General features: G+C 39.6%; 1 protein-coding gene across 1 annotated transcript; it reads left to right on the top strand.

The window, feature by feature from the left end:
• Positions 1–6,394: 6,394 nt before the first annotated feature.
• Positions 6,395–14,839, top strand: TENT5D (terminal nucleotidyltransferase 5D). Its single transcript, XM_061361916.1, has 2 exons — positions 6,395–6,541; positions 13,558–14,839. Exon 2 carries the CDS (start codon positions 13,577–13,579, stop codon positions 14,750–14,752), a length of 1,176 nt encoding a protein of 391 aa, XP_061217900.1. The 5' UTR covers positions 6,395–6,541; positions 13,558–13,576; the 3' UTR covers positions 14,753–14,839.
• The last annotated feature ends 2,506 nt before the right edge of the window (positions 14,840–17,345 follow it).

The following is a 17,345-nucleotide window of genomic DNA, read 5'->3' as shown; positions in this document are numbered from 1 at the left end:
TTATTTCATCAGAAAGAGCATGGTTGACTACGCAGGCACGCACATTGTCTTCCACGTGCTGCTTTAACAGTGGTAGTTTGTTCATGGGTCTCATAAAAAGCAGTGAGGTAGGTATGAATGGTGATGCGGATCAGTGTTAAAGGCCAGGGAATGAATAATAAATGAAAGTGGATCAAGAGCAGGTACTCTCCCACACTTCATGCTTTTGTGTTCTCCTTAAACAATGGAGTCAGATGTGACTTGTGTGTCTCCCATTCAGAAACATTAAAACAATCTCCTTGTCCTGTCATCCCTCTGTGTGTTGTGGCTGCACCACCCAGGAGTAAGGAATAAGGGCTTGATGTGTGGAGGGGAGAACAGCAGGGTCTATTATACTGCCTGCCCTGTTATGCCTTAGACCTCCTGCACTCCCACAGCGCAATTCAAATAGAACAGTAATAATTCCTGTAATTTGCTGTTGATGCAGTCCTTTGACCTCATGGCAGTGTTACCTGCGCATGATCCCCACTCAGCTATGCATTAGAAGCATAACTTTACAGTAAATTTAGTTTTGTTGCCTCATTAGGCATCAGGCATATAGCACTGTAATAAAGACTATATGCTCTGTAATGATTCAGCTGCCAGAAAGAGAGAAGTCTAACATCGATCCTGTCGAGCAAAGGCCTGAACTTAAATTCCTGTCCCAGAGAGCTTATCAACAGCTCCTGCTCAAGTCCAGCAGTAACTGCTGACGCAGTAGAGTCCGATAATTTATGAATCTGCTATAAATCAGGGAGAGATAAGTGGACCAAATTCCTTGAGAGATCACATTGAAATCACATTGAGATGGAGTTATTTTGGAGAGTAAATTAAGTAGCATTTAGTCTGGCAGTGGAAATTCATTCATTAATCAACACTGCTTGAAGGAATGAAATTTTACCTGCATTTTTGCAATGCTCCTAATCCGGATTGGTTTCATGGCCTTTCTAGTTCTTGGTTGTGGTATCAGACTCCGTTCTGAACTGTAGGTCTGGGACTGCTGGGTAGGAATCAGGGCTCCTCACCTCTAGGACAGGTTTGATTGGTGCCATCATCCCTGCTTGGCCATGGCAGGGGGTGAAAGTGTCAGCAGCTTGTGCTCTGCTTTGCCTCTTTCATTCATGTTGAGCAACCCTGGGTGGGTCACCCCGAGGTTATTGACAATGTTCATTGAATTCCCAGTAGCTTGATAGTCATCTGCATATGGGGATAGAGCTTATCTTATGGATATGTCTTAAATGTCTGTGTTCAACTCCCACTGATTGTAATGGATGAAGCTCAATGGAACAGTCACAGGATTTGTAGGCACACTCCACATTCAATTTCACCATCACACTATAGGTAACATGGAGTGAGGAAGGTCCATACACAGTGGAAGTGAGTGTAGGATGTATTGTACTAAAGTCAGATGCCCAGCTACTCTCATACTGGGCCAGTTCTGCTCCCATTTACACCTGAGCAACATCTGGTGAGAGACCTAAATTTATGCCAATTGGTTTCAAACATAAAAATTAGTCTATTGGAAGTGAGAGTCTGGCTTTTCCCCTTTGCCACCCTGACCTTCATACAAAAATAATTGTTCAAAGCACCAGTTCAGAATCTAAGTTATCGCAGGGAATCAACAACGTATCTATTGTCTACTGCTATACAGAATTAGAGTGCAGTTCTGCTATACAGAATTGGAGTACATAAAGTGAGAACATAGCTATATGAAAATGGCTTCTTCATATTGCAGAATTGCTCACAGATAAACCATTATTTCATGGGGTTTTTTTTTCCTAACCAAGATATTTTTGTATTCCTAAAAGCTGTTTCTTTCAGTACATATTAATAAAAGAGTGGTTTTCCTCCATAAAACACTAGGAACTGGTACAGCAGATGTCAATTTATGTCAACATCAGCTGATTTTCTTCTACATTACCCTTTCTGCTGGATCTTTGCTTATCTAGCAGGTCCTGTCTTCTTGACATCTGATGTCACATTGGATGTTTTTTCACATTCAGTGATAGAAAGCTTGACTCAGTCTTTCTCAAGAATTGGTGTTGTCATCTGCATGATGGATATTATGCATTATTGATAGTGATGGAAAAGTCACAAATACACACATCTTTGCTGCAGGGCCTTAATCTTTTCCTTTGGTTTATCACAGCTTTAACTTCTCCCTGAATTTTAGTAATTATGTCAGCAGAGACATTTCATGCTGCCTTCACCACAGAAAGGTAGTAGTACCCTAGCCCTGCAGCCATAATCCTTTTTGTCTGATGTAGTTTGAGTGGAGTTATGCTGATTTTTACTTTACCACAAAAACATTTCAGTTATCAACTATTTTCTAGGAGAACCCTAGCTCTTACAGATGCAGAATTAAGAATAAACTCTCAGACAGCAGATACTTTGAAGTAAAGTGATGTGTTTTTTTCCCCCACTTTTACACTGTAAACCTGGAAAACTAGCATTCAAAGGAAATCCCAGTACTCTATTGTGTAGTTAGAGAGTAACTTTCTAGTATAAGTATGGGAATTAATTAATAAAAAGATGAATTATATGTTAACATGGTAAACACAAATAGCAGCATAAACAAACTGTGCAAGACATAATAATTTTTTAACTAGTGGTTCAAGCTTGCCCTCTCACCAGTTCCGTGAGACATGTTTCTGTGGAGGTTGGGAGTAAAGCCTGATCCAGGATACAGAAGGCTTTTCCAACTCAGTTTAAACTCAGCACTTGCTGCAGCAGTCACAAAGAGCCTTTATTCAGAGGCATCCTACACTGCTTAACAAATCAACCAGACTTCATGTCTTCTTCCATAAAATGAAAATACTTCTGGAGTGAAACAGGATAATTGCTTAATAGCAAATACTTTTAGAAAATATGCAGGGCAGAACAGGAATGATGAAGAGAGGGTTTTATGGAACATGTGTGCGTTTGTCTTCGCTTTTTGGCTCACCCAAAGGAAAACTCTCCAAATCCATTGTACTACTGTATGTACTATCATACTACAGTAGTACAGTAGTACAGTATGTACTACTGTATGTACCTCAAAGGCTGGGTACTGATTCAGAAGAGGAAAAAATACCAAGCATTGCATTGCCTGAATGAACTAAATGCAGCTTCCAGCAAGGAAGGTACAGTATTTTTTGTAAGGATCAGTAAAAAAATGAGAAATCCAGTGAATTTACTGTGTGTGTTGGAACCCTTTCAAAACAGGCATAACAGTAAACCTGGCAGTACCCTCTGATGCTTTCATGACAAAGGCCATCCCACAAGACAGGTTCTTGAAAGTGTTCTGCCACTGGGTCTCCCTTGATGTAGATGAGGGGAGGGAGAAAGCCTCTGTGGAGTTCCTGAGGAGAGCATTGACTTTGTAATACTCTCTGTCCCCTGAAAACAACCCAGAATTAGGACTGTGATGGCACACTGTGTGGCTCATCCTTCTTCTTCTGGCATTTGAAGAGGAGAGATAATTATGAAGATGGTTAATAGATGGAAAAGGAGGATTGTTTCATTCCTTACCTTGCCTGCTTTTGCTGCAGTTTAGTCATAATAATGAGAGTTTTTGATAAGTGAGCTTGGGGTTGAGTCACTGGTATCTTGAGTGAGTAAATAGATTTTGGTATTAGCCTGAGGAGCTAAGCAAAGCAATCATGCGCTGCTCCTAGAAGCTGGCAGGCAGAAATGGGGAGGCAAGCATCTCTGGAGATGGGAGAGGATCCTTAGCTCTCATTCTTGCTGACTTGGGGGAATCACCTTGAAATGCCCTGGGTCAGCTGCTGAGGTGTCTGAGCAACCTCCAAGCTTGCTGGAGCCCATGAGAGATGTAGGCACCCAATAGGTTTGAGTGGCAACATGCCTCATGGTGGGACCTGGAAGTGGGGACATCCAAAGGCAGTGTCCAGCTGGGAACATGCTCTCAAGCTATATTTGTGTCACAGCATGTCGGAGGGGAAACCTGCAGCACAGAGCCATGTGTTATCTCATAGTCCCTGCTGGTTCTCATTATAGTCCTTCGCTCATTATGCACAGAGACACAAAGGTAAAAGACTTTGAAATGAGTTTGTTAGTGCATATCATCACAATTCACATTTCAAACTCAGGAATAGGAAAATATTCTCTTTGAGGCGCAAGGTAATTGTTGAAACAGTCATTTTTATTTTTGTTTTTACTGCAGTTAGAAAAATCCTGGAAACCATGAGTACAGAGTAATGAAATGATGCACTTTTTCCTGTAATGATGAAGCCAATAAAAGGCACCCATTGAGAATAATGTCCCAACATCCAAAGCACTTCATCAATCTCAGCTGCTGCTTCTATGAACATATTGTATAATAATGGGACTTCTTGTACAAAAAAAATATAAAGGTCTCTTTCTCCTTCCCCTCAATATCACCAGGGGAAGCCATTAATTCTACTCTAGTGTTAATTTATCCTATCAGGATGATATATCCATTAATGGTTATCATATATTTATTAAACCTTCCACCCTCACACAGAAAGAAATAACAATAGTTCATCATTAAAAAGTTCATTACTTTCAAAAGCAACTGATCATGTGTTTGTCTGACTTTTCCTCCAGGAGCCCAGACTCCATGCTGAGACTCTTTTTATCTAAGCAATCCAGAACTTAATTTTCTTGCTGTTGAAGATGTGACTGGCTAGCCAGACAGAGCTCAACCCTGGCCAGACTTAACTCTGTATTCTCAGCTGCAGACATGAGCCATCACCACACAGATCTGGGGAGCATGTCAGGGAACATTTGTTCGAGTGTCCTCAGCATAAAAAGGACATGGAACTGTTGGAACAAGTCCAGAGGGGGGCCATGAGGATGATCAGGGACTGGAGCACCTCCTGTATGAAGATAGGCTGAGAAAGTTGGGGCTGTTCAGCCTGGAGAAGAGAAGGCTGCGTGGAGACCTCAGAGCAGCCTTCCAGTATCTGAAGGGGGCATATGGGGATGCTGGGGAGGGACTCTTCATTAGGGACTGTTGTGATAGGACAAGGGGTAACAGGTTAAAACTTAAACAGGGGAAGTTTATATTGGATATAAGGAAGAATTTCTTTACTGTTAGGGTGGTGAGGCACTGGAATAGGTTGCCCAGGGAAGTTGTGAATGCTCCATCCCTGACAGTGTTCAAGGCCAGATTGGACAGAGCCTTGGGTGCTATGGTTTAGTGTAAGGTGTCCCTGCCCATGACAGGGCGGTTGGAACTAGATGATCTTAAGGTCCTTTCCAACCATAACTATTCTGTGATTCTATGATTCTATGCATCAATTCAGTTAGTGGACCATCATGAGCTGGGAAGCAAATGAAAGCTACAGACAGGTCTTGGCACAGCAGACAAGCCCTCACAGAGTGAGAAAAGCAAGTACTGGGCTTCTGGCAGCAGTAAAACAACATATTCAGTGATAAAAGTCTGACTACTGTAGCATGGACGAAAAATCCATGACATTCCAAATAAAGTGAATAACACAGCCTGTACTTCCTTAGGCTATCATTTCAGCTTTTCCTGCAGATTATGCATATATTTACACTAAAATCATACTTGCAAAGTCATTTTTATTCAGAAGCATATATACTTTCAGCATAAAAGTTGAGACTGTGGAACACAACAGCAAGGAGCAAATTCACACATGAATCAAATCATGCAGAGGACAGGGCCCTTCTCGGGATAGTGAAGGAACGTTGTGCAGATGTTGTGAACTTTGTAGCATGGAGTGCTGGAATACAGGTCTTTGAAGGAAAGCCTAAAAAAAAAGGCTACTGAGGTGAAATTGAAATTTCAGCTGGTAGAACTTTCAGACGTAGGCTGTCCACCTCTTTGAAATGAGAACAAATATTAACAAATGCCTTTCCAATAGCATAAAAGTGTTTACAAAAACAGCTGTAATTCCTTTATAGCCAGTCAGTGGGCCGTTCAGTTCAAATTCCAGCAACGGGCTGAATCCTGGACTTCCCATAAATGAACCAACCAACCTTGTCCGCCAGGAAACAAGACCTTCCTGTCTTCCTCATGCATTTTTAGAAAGAATATGAAGACACTATACAATTCCTAATGTTTAATTTTGCAGAGTTACTATTTTTTGTTGTTTTATGATTCCACTCTGTCCTTGCTAATTTGCATGGCTATTAATAACAGCAAATTCCTTTTCAAAATCCCATAAAGAAAATAGCAAGTTTATTAACATCCTTGCAAAAGATGAAGTCTGACCTGAAACCCAGACTCTTTATAAGCACTTCTGTGCCTTTCCATTGCTTTTACCTTATCATCACCGACTTAAAAGGCTATCGTTATGACTGCAGGACTGCCACGATGTAAGGCATGATTTACTATGTACAGCAGGTGACTGCTAGTTAACATTTGTCTCAAAATGTATGCTACTCTCTGATGTTTTTTTCTTTCCTGCAGCTTTCCACGGGCGGTTCTTGGTTTTGTCAGTGACAAGATGACAATCCATATTTCTACCAAAGGATCCAGTGAGTCATCCTATTAACTCCACTGAAATACATGCTTGCCAGTCGTCCTGCCACTGTAAGTCTGTGGGATTTTGCATTCTCTCTGGAGACATTGTTCAGGAGTTAGTCCATAGTATGCATTCAGTAGTACAAATAATCTTTTTTCTAAACCAGTAACTCCTCAGTGATGACCACAGCACCAAATAGACCCTATTTCCCCATATATCATTGCATTTCACATCTTTTTTTTTTCTTTTTTTTAAGTTATTGAAGTATTTCAAAGAAAATGAGAAGACTGACTGGGCCACATACCATGCTGTTTCCAAGGGCTTGGTTTGGTCATACCAAAAGGGTGTGTAAGGAGGAACTTCGTGTGTTGTGGGAACTGATACAAAGTCGTAATACAGGCCTTGAAAATGTTGCCCTGAGAGGGAATACACATACAGCTAAGAATGAGTGTATTGTGAGTCATGGTGGAAAAATTCCATGTCCAAAAATCCCCAGATCTCCAGGATGACATAAAGTAGATTATGTATTCGTACTGGTTGCCCAAATTAAACTCAGTTACGTTGTCCCTCCTGAGAACTCCCAACTCATTGAGCCAAAATCCTTTACAGTTCCGGTAGAGGTGTAGGCTACTCAGTTCCTCTTCCCAGTTTTTTGCTATAAGAGAACACAGCTGCCCTTGGGTTGTATCATTTCACAAGTTTTCATGTGGGAGAAGGGACATTGCAGGCTGGTTCATGACTCTATTGCTTTTCCCCATCCTTGAGTTGTGTTGGAAAAAAGGTAGGACTCACTTTTGTTGATAAAAGTCTCTCCTTTTAAACTTACTTGTTCTGCCCATGAAGGTGATATTCTGTGGCATAGTTCAAGCAAGCTGCTTTCTGCTTAAATGTATTTTGCACACCATGCAACCTTACTTCACAGGAGAAGAGCATATGGCCTTGAGTTATGATTTGTTATTTCAGGGTAACTAGATGGTAACTGTACCGAAAACTCATGGCAACTCATGCGTTATCTCACGATAACAGGATAAATAAACAGTATCTTCCCTGCATGCATTAACATTAATGGAACCTCATGGAAAACACTGTCAAACCAGTTTAAATATGTCCCCATTTAGGATGCCCCAGATGCTTTACTGCTTCTACGTGTCTCATGCTGGGACTCCTTCCACATTTGACATTCTTACCTTCAGAGCTTATGCCAGCTACTGTCGTCAAGTTAGTAAGCATGCAAAAATATCCAGCATAATAAAGCAATGTATCTTTGAATTAAAATAAAGCCTTAGCAAGCTATTACAGAAATCATTAGTGGTGCATATAATGTGTATGCAGCAAAACCAATATAGAGATCTGAGGGGAGATTTTCAGTAGTTTGAGCATCCCTGGGATTACCCCAAAAAGTGTGGCTACCACAGCAGCTGACAAGACATTTTGGTTCATCTGTAAAAGGTCCCTTTGCCACCAATTTCAAGTACAAAGTAAAGACAATTGGAGCATCAAAGTATTCCATATAATTATTGTAAAACAGACAGATAGGGGAGCAGATAAAAGCAAAGGGAAGAGAATGGACGTAACACAGCTGCACAAAAACTATTTCAGATGTTTTCTGCTTGAGTATGCCAGCACACTACAAACGGAAAATACACTGAAGCAACATTACAGAGTGTATAAAAGGAGAATCTAACCAGTTTATTGGTAAAATATGAGCTAAATTTGTTGAGACTGTCCTCTAGACTGTAAGTGTTTCTGTGAAAGTTGTGTGGAACATGAAAGCAACTATTAGCATGGCAGGTTTTCTTCATTTGGATGTAAACCCAGATCTCCTTTTATTTTTTCTATGAAGCTGGTGTGTGGTGGAGTGCTGAGAGGTGGTTAACTGAATCTTTTAGCATCACTGTAAACCCAAACTCACAGTTTTTGGTCCAGCCCCTGCTGAAGAAAATGAGAACCTTTGATTTCAAAATAAAAATAAATAATAAATATTAGAAAAACTACATTTAGTGATTCCACAATAACTAAACTTTTTTCCACATTGTGACCACTTCATCTGCTGAAGGTGCTCACTCAGGGGCAAGTTGGACCTTGAATCAGGGAAATATTGTTTTAACCTTGTAACGAAGATTAAATATCACAAAACTTTATGAGGTCTGATCCATCTTATTCTCTGCTTTTCCAGCCAGTATATCTAAAAGGAAACACCTAGAAAGCTGCTTTTCGTTATCACTTCATCTGCCAGAGATTTTACACTGGGCAGGATTCAGGGTCCATTGCAGTTTATAGTAACATATTAAATCCCATTAAAAAAACAAACAAAAAAACCCTAATAAAAATCACTAGAAAAGAGTCTCAGTAATTTAAAAACACTGAAGAAGTGAGGAAAAATACTCCTTTTTCAATACACAAATCCAAAGGCTATTTATTCCTTTCACTGCCATGGTGCTAGTCTGTGCAGCCTTCCATTTACCCGTGTGGTCTTTAAGATAGGAAAAAACTGAATGTGAAACACATTAAATACTTTTAGGTATTCATATGGAAGAAGTGTCAGAATTCTTTGACAAGGTGAAGCAGGGCAGAGCTAGGGAAGGCTGGGATCGCTGGCCTGGTGAGTAGAAGCTCCCAATGTCCATGTTTCATATATGGTTATCCTAAATGGCAGGATATATCCAAAGGAGCAGGGAGATAAAGCTGCCTTGAGGGATCCTCCTCCACTGCAAAGATCACCAGTTTCCAAAGAATAGTGATATTTTCCAGCCTCTTTTTCCATTTAACCAAACCAGCCGCAGTACTTGCTTGTGTTCAGCTTCGTCTGACTTCTGTAGTCATGTGCAGTGAGTTGTCTTCCCTTCCTCCCTTTATCTGTCTGGTTTTACACAATGCTTTGACTAATTATAGCCTCAATACTGCTGTTGATTTATTGTAACTGGGGCTTACTTGCATTAATAACAATGCCTGATGTTAGCCTGAGCACCTTGGTAAATAAATTTGCTACTGCTCTAAGAAATAAGGTTCCTAATGACTATAAAATTGCCTGGAAATTGTTCTCATTGACAGACAAGATTAAGGAAAAGAACAAGGCAAAGTCATTCTAGGAAAGTGCAGGGTTATGTACGGGCTTGTAAACTGGAAGTAAATGACTAAATAATAAATACTAAAAAAAGTTTCTTTAGGGTTACCTGTAAATGACATATTCTTGACAACTTAATTCCTGTTTTTCCTGGGACATTTTCCTTACATGTCAAAGTTGAAGGCATTATTTCAACACAGAATTCTTAGTATGTGTCATAGGACATTTCTCAGATATTAATGTTGAGGTTCTGAACTCACAAAGCATCACCACATTCTCCAGGTATCACATTAGAGAAATGACATTTTGAGATACGACTCCAGCACCAAAGACATTACTGACATTACCTTTTCCTGTCGTTTTTAAGTCTTAGTATATTGCAAGAAAAACATGTAGCAATAAAGGAATGATTTCTAAGCTTATTTAAGGATACTTCCATCTTCTGACTTTCAAAAAGTGTTTGAAGAGGGTCCCACTGCTAAAAAAGAGGATTGAATTTCAACATTCCCTTCTTTAAGCCCTGTCTTTTACATCACAGCATTAACCTCAAAAAGCTCTCTTAAAGTTTTGCAATATCAGACGAATCACAAAACAACTACTGCCTGTACAATTCTGGCAACTGAAAGCTTGCTGGCAGGTTGTTAGAGCTGGTCCACCATAATCTGATGTATCAATAACAGAAATGACAAGCATGGCAGCCAAAAAGTTTATACAAAACCCTCTCCTCCCAGCCATTTCACTCCACCCAGTCTTGTGCTACTTACAGTGCCTTTCTGTGACACTGTTTTTCATGATAAACTGGGGTGTTGGAAGGGCTATGAAGGATGAATAGAAGTTTTTTTCATAATAATAGTTCATGGTAATAAAGGAACAAGGATGAAATTGTAAGATAAATAGCTAATGGTGAAGTCAGAGATATGTAAAACAGGCAGTGCTATGGATGGCCATTTTTCTCCCTTTCAGTTCAAATGTCATAACTTCTAAATGCCTGTAAGAGTGTGTGTATTTCTGAGTATGTATGCAAACAGATACATACACTTGCTTGTTATGTGTATGGAGTTACATGCTACGTAAACAATGCCAAGAACTAGTGGTTGTGCCAAAGCTGTAGGACTGAATCCAAGACCTTCACAGTGGCAATTCAGCAGCAATTAACACACCCCCAGCTTTGGTCCTGATTTAGACAACTTTTACAGCATGTATTTAACTTCAGACATATGGTTGGTTCCATTCTTTGTAATGAGGCCAGAAATGTGCTTGAAGTTACATATGCTCCTGATTAGTTTACTTGTGAGCTGGAACTGTAGTGGAGTTATGTGAAAAATAGCTCTGTAATATTCCCAAGCCATTTGTCAGTTAACAAGTTACTTAAAATGACTAAAATATTCCAGAATGTGGAATCTGATGGCAGGGGAAGGAAAATATATGGCAACATACATATGTAGTCACTACTGATTAAGAAACAACAGCATAGACTTTTTGATAGTGTTATTACTCACTATGATTTTACTTTATTCTTGAGCTTTAGCTGAAAAAAATGTGTTTTAGCCATCTGTCTGCAGAAGCATTTCTCTATGTGTCAGTATTATGCTTGTAGTGTTGGCTGATACCTGAGAGTCGCTTCTTTCTCATCCTGTTTGCATGCAGAATTAAGGAATACAGTGATCTTTATTTTTGTATTCATTTTAGGTGCTCAGGTAGTGTTTCAATGGCAATGAGCTAAACCCCTTTGCTATGTAACAAATAATTTATTGCAATTGTTTTAAAATTATTTTTAGTTTCCCTGAATTCTCTCTGAACTAAGCTTGCACAAACACAACAGGACGGTCTCAAAACACATGCAACATTAAAGGAGAAAGCAAAATCATCATGTTTGTGCAGAAAAAAGAAACTCCTCTCAGTAAACAAAGTTGTTTTCAGTATCTGTACCTCCATCTATAAACTGTCTAAACATCAGCTTCCCATGGGTTGAGGATATCCACATCTGACTCAGGAGAGCAAAGAAATGCCCCAATTAACTGTATTGACAGTTAAAGAATATTTGCTCTTTTGAGCAATAAAGGAAGGTCCCACCACATCTGTAAACGTTCTCTTCCTTCACCTGCAGCTCAGAGCAGCAAACACAGCTTCAAACTCAGTGCACTGAGGCACAGCAGCCAAGCACTGGGGTTAATCAGAAAGTTATCAGTAAATCACAGTATCTGCCTCTTAGTTACCTGGCAGTTTATGGAGGAACAGCATCTTCAATGCATGCATTAACATTAATGGAAGGAAAACCTCATGAAAAATAGTCTGATAGGATTCAGGAATCAACCTCACTGATTAATCATCTGAACATTAACTACCCCAGAAGAAATGGGCAACAGGGGACACAGCATGAAATGATGCTCATGGATTCTGGAAGTTTTTTAGCCCTCTGAACTGTTGCTGCTCTGTAATATTAATGCCAAGGTACAGTAAGGTGAAGATTTCCATCTCTCATTACACCTTGGACACCACCTAATGCCCAACATTGTTTTCGTTTTTAGTTCCTTAAATGCAGTTCTTATTTACTTACTTTAACCACACCTAATTATATAATTGTATCATTGTGCTTAACTATAATCACAGTGCATATATATGCAATTAAAAAAATAAAGCATTCAGATTCCCATTACAAACATTTCATTAAAATAAAGTTTGCATATGATCAGTTAGAAACATTTTTTAAAAATACTGTGGGGTTTACACCTTTTTTCCCCCCTCACTATAAAATTTAAATCATAGAATCATAGAATAGTTAGGATTGGAAAGAACCTAAAGATCATCAAGTTCCAACCCCCCTGCTGTGGCGGGGACACCTCACATTAACCCATGTCACCCAAGACTCTGTCCAACCTGGCCTTGAACGCTGACAGGGATGGAGCATTCTCAACCTCCCTGGGCAACCCATTCCAGTGCCTCACCACCCTCACAGTAAAGAACTTCTTCCTTATATCCAATCTAAACTTCCCCTGTTTGAGTTTAAACCCATTACCCCTTGTCCTATCACTACAGTCCCTGATGAAGAGTCCCTCTCCAACATCTCCGTAGGCCTCCTTCAGGTACTGAAAGGCTGCTATGAGGTCTCCATGCAGCCTTCTCTTCTCCATGCTAAGGTCTGTACGACTGATAAATATGACGATATGAAGACAAGAGAGAATTTTAAACAGAGGAATTCCAGGACCTGAGCTTTATCCTATGTATTCTGTAGGTGCTTCTTTACAGGCTTTCTTGAAAAGTTTTAGCATGCCAGTGCAGACTGGAAGGGGTTTTCATATCATTTCTGCAAACCATAATGTGCAGCATTGGTAGGATAATGTAGGAGCATGGTTAATGACTTAGAAACAAAAGATTTTGTCTCGGAAACATAGTGGAAACTGCTTAAGGATTATTGGATATTCAGTTCTTAAACTGTAAAAAGAGGCATTAAAGGATGTGTGTGTATAGATGATCCATAGAGACTAAAGGACATCTGAGGCAAATGGCTAAATAAACACTGAGCATGATGCATCATTCCTGCTTTTTAAAAAAAAACTTCCTGGTCTGTCAGTGGTTTCAAGCATGCAAGTCACTGAAGGTGAGGGAGATTCCTAGCTAGGACAGAAAGAACAAATTTGCTCATTTTTCTCATTTTAGCTATTCACAGTGAAATTTGGAATGTCATTATAGCCACAAAGTATTTCATGTTATTAATTTTTGAGTAGTTTTAAACTAAGTCTATATGGTTTACTGCATTTACTTTGAGTCATGGGTTATACAATAACGCAGTGGGTCCTCAGCAGGATTAAAACCCAAGTACATTAAAATTCAATTAAAAGCCTTGACAAGTGCAGTGGTTGACTCAGACCGTTAACTGGGATTGTGCCTGTGTAAAATGAGCTGCTTTGTCACTGCACTAAGGAAGGAAGATATATATCTGTTATAACCAAGTGAAATGTCAGGCCCTCTCGTATTTGAGCAAGTTATAACATTTGTCTCTTAATTTCTGTTTCTCCCCAGTTAGCCAACCAACATCACAATGACCGAGGACTTAGACCACAGATTCAGTAGTCTCACCTGGGAGCAGATTAAAATCCTGGATCAAGTTTTAGCGGAGGTCATACCTATTCATGGGAGAGGAAATTTTCCAACACTGGATGTAAAGCTTAAGGATGTCATTCATGTGGTAAAGGAACAGCTAACTGAAAACCAAATCAGTGTTAGAGATATCCGCTTGAACGGTTCGACAGCCAGTCACATCCTAGTAGAGCAGAATGGAACCAGTTACAAAGACCTAGACATCATTTTTGGGGTGGAACTTCCAAGTGAGCTTGAGTTCCAGGTTGTTAAGGAAGCAGTTCTTAATTGCCTACTGGACTTCTTGCCAAAATGTGTTAATAAGGAAAAAATCACTGCTCAGACCATGAAAGATGCTTATGTGCAGAAGATGGTCAAAGTCTCCACCAACTATGATCGCTGGAGTCTTATCTCACTGTCAAATAACAGTGGCAAGAATGTAGAATTGAAGTTTGTCAACTCACTCAGACGACAGTTTGAGTTTAGTGTGGACTCCTTCCAAATCATACTGGACTCCATACTAAATGTTTACAAAGCAACAGACTGCAAACTGACAGAAGACTCTCACCCCACTGTCATCGCTGAAAGTATGTATGGGGACTTCAATGAAGCAATGTACCACTTAAGATACAAACTGATTTCCACAAGGAACCCAGAAGAAATCAGAGGAGGTGGCCTCCTAAAGTACAGCAATCTCCTGGTTCGTGACTTTAAGCCAGCAGACAAGGATGAAATCAAATCTCTGGAACGTTACATGTGCTCCAGGTTCTTCATTGATTTTCCAGATGTTGCTGAGCAGCAGAGGAAAATTGAGTCATATTTGCGCAACCACTTCATTGGGGAGGAGAAAAGCAAGTACGACTACTTGATGACACTGCGTAGAGTTGTAAATAAGAGCACAGTCTGTCTTATGGGATACGAGCGAAGGCAAACTCTGAATATGATCACAATCCTGGCTTTAAAAGTACTCGGAGAACAAAATATCATCCCAAATGCCGCAAATGTAACATGCTATTATCAGCCTGCTCCGTACATTAGTGACAGAAACTTCAGCAATTACTACATTGCTCATGGACAACCACCTGTCTTCTACCAGCCATACCCATTTCACATACAGATTCAAAGTGGCATGGTTTAGGAACCAGTAACCTCCTCAGCACTTACACTCCTCTCTCTTTCTAGTTCTGTTCATAATAAAGGCATCATTAAAGCAAGTTTAAGCATATATTTTGACTTAAGGACATATTTTTGTGCAAGTTGCCAAAGTTATTTGGTTGATCAGTGTCTACATCACTGTTAAGCAGATTGTGAAATAAGTGAAATGGCTATCAGTCAAATACTTAAATCCCCACATGTGTTTGGGCTATATATATTTTTTTTGATGAAAAGAAAAGAATATAAATGATTCTAATTTTATAAAATAATATGCACTAAGTTCTGGGTTCTAAAAAATTCTTAAGCAAAATTTAAATTATGTAAATAAAAAATTAAGCAAATAAAATACCTCTCAGCAGAAATGCCTGGTTTTAGAATCAATAGTGTTCTGGGTACGTTAAAGTAGATCAAACATCAGTTATACCCATGCAGTTCCAACAACATTTATTTGCAGCACCTTTAGAAAATCCCCATTGAAAGGCTGTCTCTTGGTGGGTTGAGCTTTGCTTTACACGCTCTGGTCTGGTCACTGTTCAGGTCCAACTGGAGATGTGAGGTCCCTCTCCTCACCAGGGTACTGTCTAGTCATGCGTAGCAGGAAACGTACCTACCAAGAGCAGACTCAGCATTTTTGTGTATCCAGAGTTTCCACAGATCAGAGGGATCTGCCTCTCAGATAATGAAAGTAGTAAGAGAAACAACTATTCTAATTATATTGGTCTTGAAAAACAAGGTAATAGAATGAGAAAGAAGGTGCAAATTGAGCACATAGGGCTTGCTTGCTATTGCTAATTTGTTGTCAATCAGAGATGCTTAAATGTGCAATAAAGTCATGGAAAAAAAGAAAAATATATATAAAAGAGCCCAGGACTGCATTGTTTTAAGGCGAATTAAAGCAAATCCTTGGCAGTGGCATTTGAAAAAGCATCTTGTACTAGCAGTTTCCTGCATATCTTTAGATACCTGCACACATACATTAGTAGCAAATGAAGAATTCTCTTACGATCAGGAAGTTAAACATCAGTTCCAAGTTTTTGTGTGTGTGTTTACCAAAGATAAGTTTTAAACATGTCACATAAGTGCCTCCCTATGCCAGTTGCTCTGTGAAAGTAGCAATGATGTTGGCAATCAATCATGCTAGAGAGCTCCTTGGCTCCTGAAAAGGAAATGTTTGCCCTTGGTACTCCACTGATGGGTTGCAAAGTGCCCATAGCACTGAAGATCAGAGGGGTATCACCATTTGTTTCCCTGTGACTAGGTTTGGGATGGATGGATCTAAGATGTTCTTACTGAAATTATTCCGGTTCAGATCCTGAATATGGTTCAAAAGGAATAGTATGAAAAGGAGATTTAGAATGGGTGCGATTTAAGATTGGAACAGCCAACTGGAAATGCAGCAGTGAAGTTTCTTACATCTGATGCTTTACATGTCACTGTGTAATACCACAAGCTTATTGCTGGTGCATCACTGTATGCCCTCATCCTCCTCGTGTTTAAAAACACTGACTGCATTTCATCTATTTACAATAGGCACCAGGTCTTAGACATTTCTTCTACTTGGGAAACAGTGTTTGATTTATTTTACACAGAAATATGCTCCATAACACTATTTTAAACATTTCTAAAATTTCTAAGGTCTATGAAGTCCTATTGCCAGTGATATGTAGCTTTCCTTTTTAGCATTATATGCCTGTACAGTAGAACAAAGAGCTGTCTAAAGTAAACTTTTCTGGCCATCATCACTAAAGTCAACTCTCTTCTGTAAAATACAGTGCAAAAAACAATGTTTCTGCAACATAAGAAGGGCATACTAATCTACTTGGAAGCTGATTTATTTTGTGAAGCCTTTCATGAATATAGCACTATTTTTGCTGATTTTTCAAATCAGTTTATTTAAACGCAGTTTATTTCACTTCCAGTAGTATTTTTCTATTGGCTGAACAATATTTAATAAAATTGGCAATTCTAATTGCTATGTTATCAGATACAGTAACACTAAATTTTCTTGTAAGCACTTCCAGGGAATTCTCCCTGTCAGAATCAAAATGGAGTGAAACACGGTGGATTCATTTTTTTATTTTTAATGAAACCATTTAGATTACAAAGGGAACCTTGAAATTTAGTTTGGTATTTGCCAAATTATATAGCACTGTGAAATGCTGTAAGAGCCTTATGTAGGTTATGTCCTTGCTAATGGTCATGCTTCAACACTCAGCCCATGGGATTGGCAGGGCTGCAGAGTTGGACCGGGCACAGCTGGGACTTCCCATTGAATCTGTGGGAGTTAGGCATCCAAACACCTCAAGTGTCAGGAGGAACTGGGCTCCTAAACTCCCTAAATCTGCCTGAAAATCTCAGTCCGTCTGCACTGGCCTGTGACATTTATGTAACGCAGCCACCTCAACTCACTACTCCTCTGCTCCCAGTTTCCTTTGTTGCCAGGTGGAGAAGTGGATTGATTTCTCAAGAAGCAGGAAAGCGGTCAGGCAGGAGGGAGCATTTTCAGCATGTCATGTATACCCAATGATCCATTACCTGGAGAAATATTACAAAAGCCTGGGTTTTAACCAACAAGT

This window comes from Neopsephotus bourkii, unplaced genomic scaffold (genome assembly GCF_033783945.1).
Source record: "Neopsephotus bourkii isolate Nb327-2 ecotype Australia unplaced genomic scaffold, CSIRO-AGI_Nbou_v1 NB_1067, whole genome shotgun sequence".
Classification (NCBI taxonomy): Eukaryota; Metazoa; Chordata; class Aves; order Psittaciformes; family Psittacidae; genus Neopsephotus; species Neopsephotus bourkii.
The sequence above is the reverse complement of the archived record's forward strand: the minus strand, read 5'-3'. Positions and strand labels throughout refer to the sequence as shown.

What these genes read in the sequence shown, in the direction of transcription:
- TENT5D (XM_061361916.1), top strand. Translation starts at nt 13,577, where the DNA reads ATGACCGAGGACTTAGACCACAGATTCAGTAGTCTCACCTGGGAGCAG.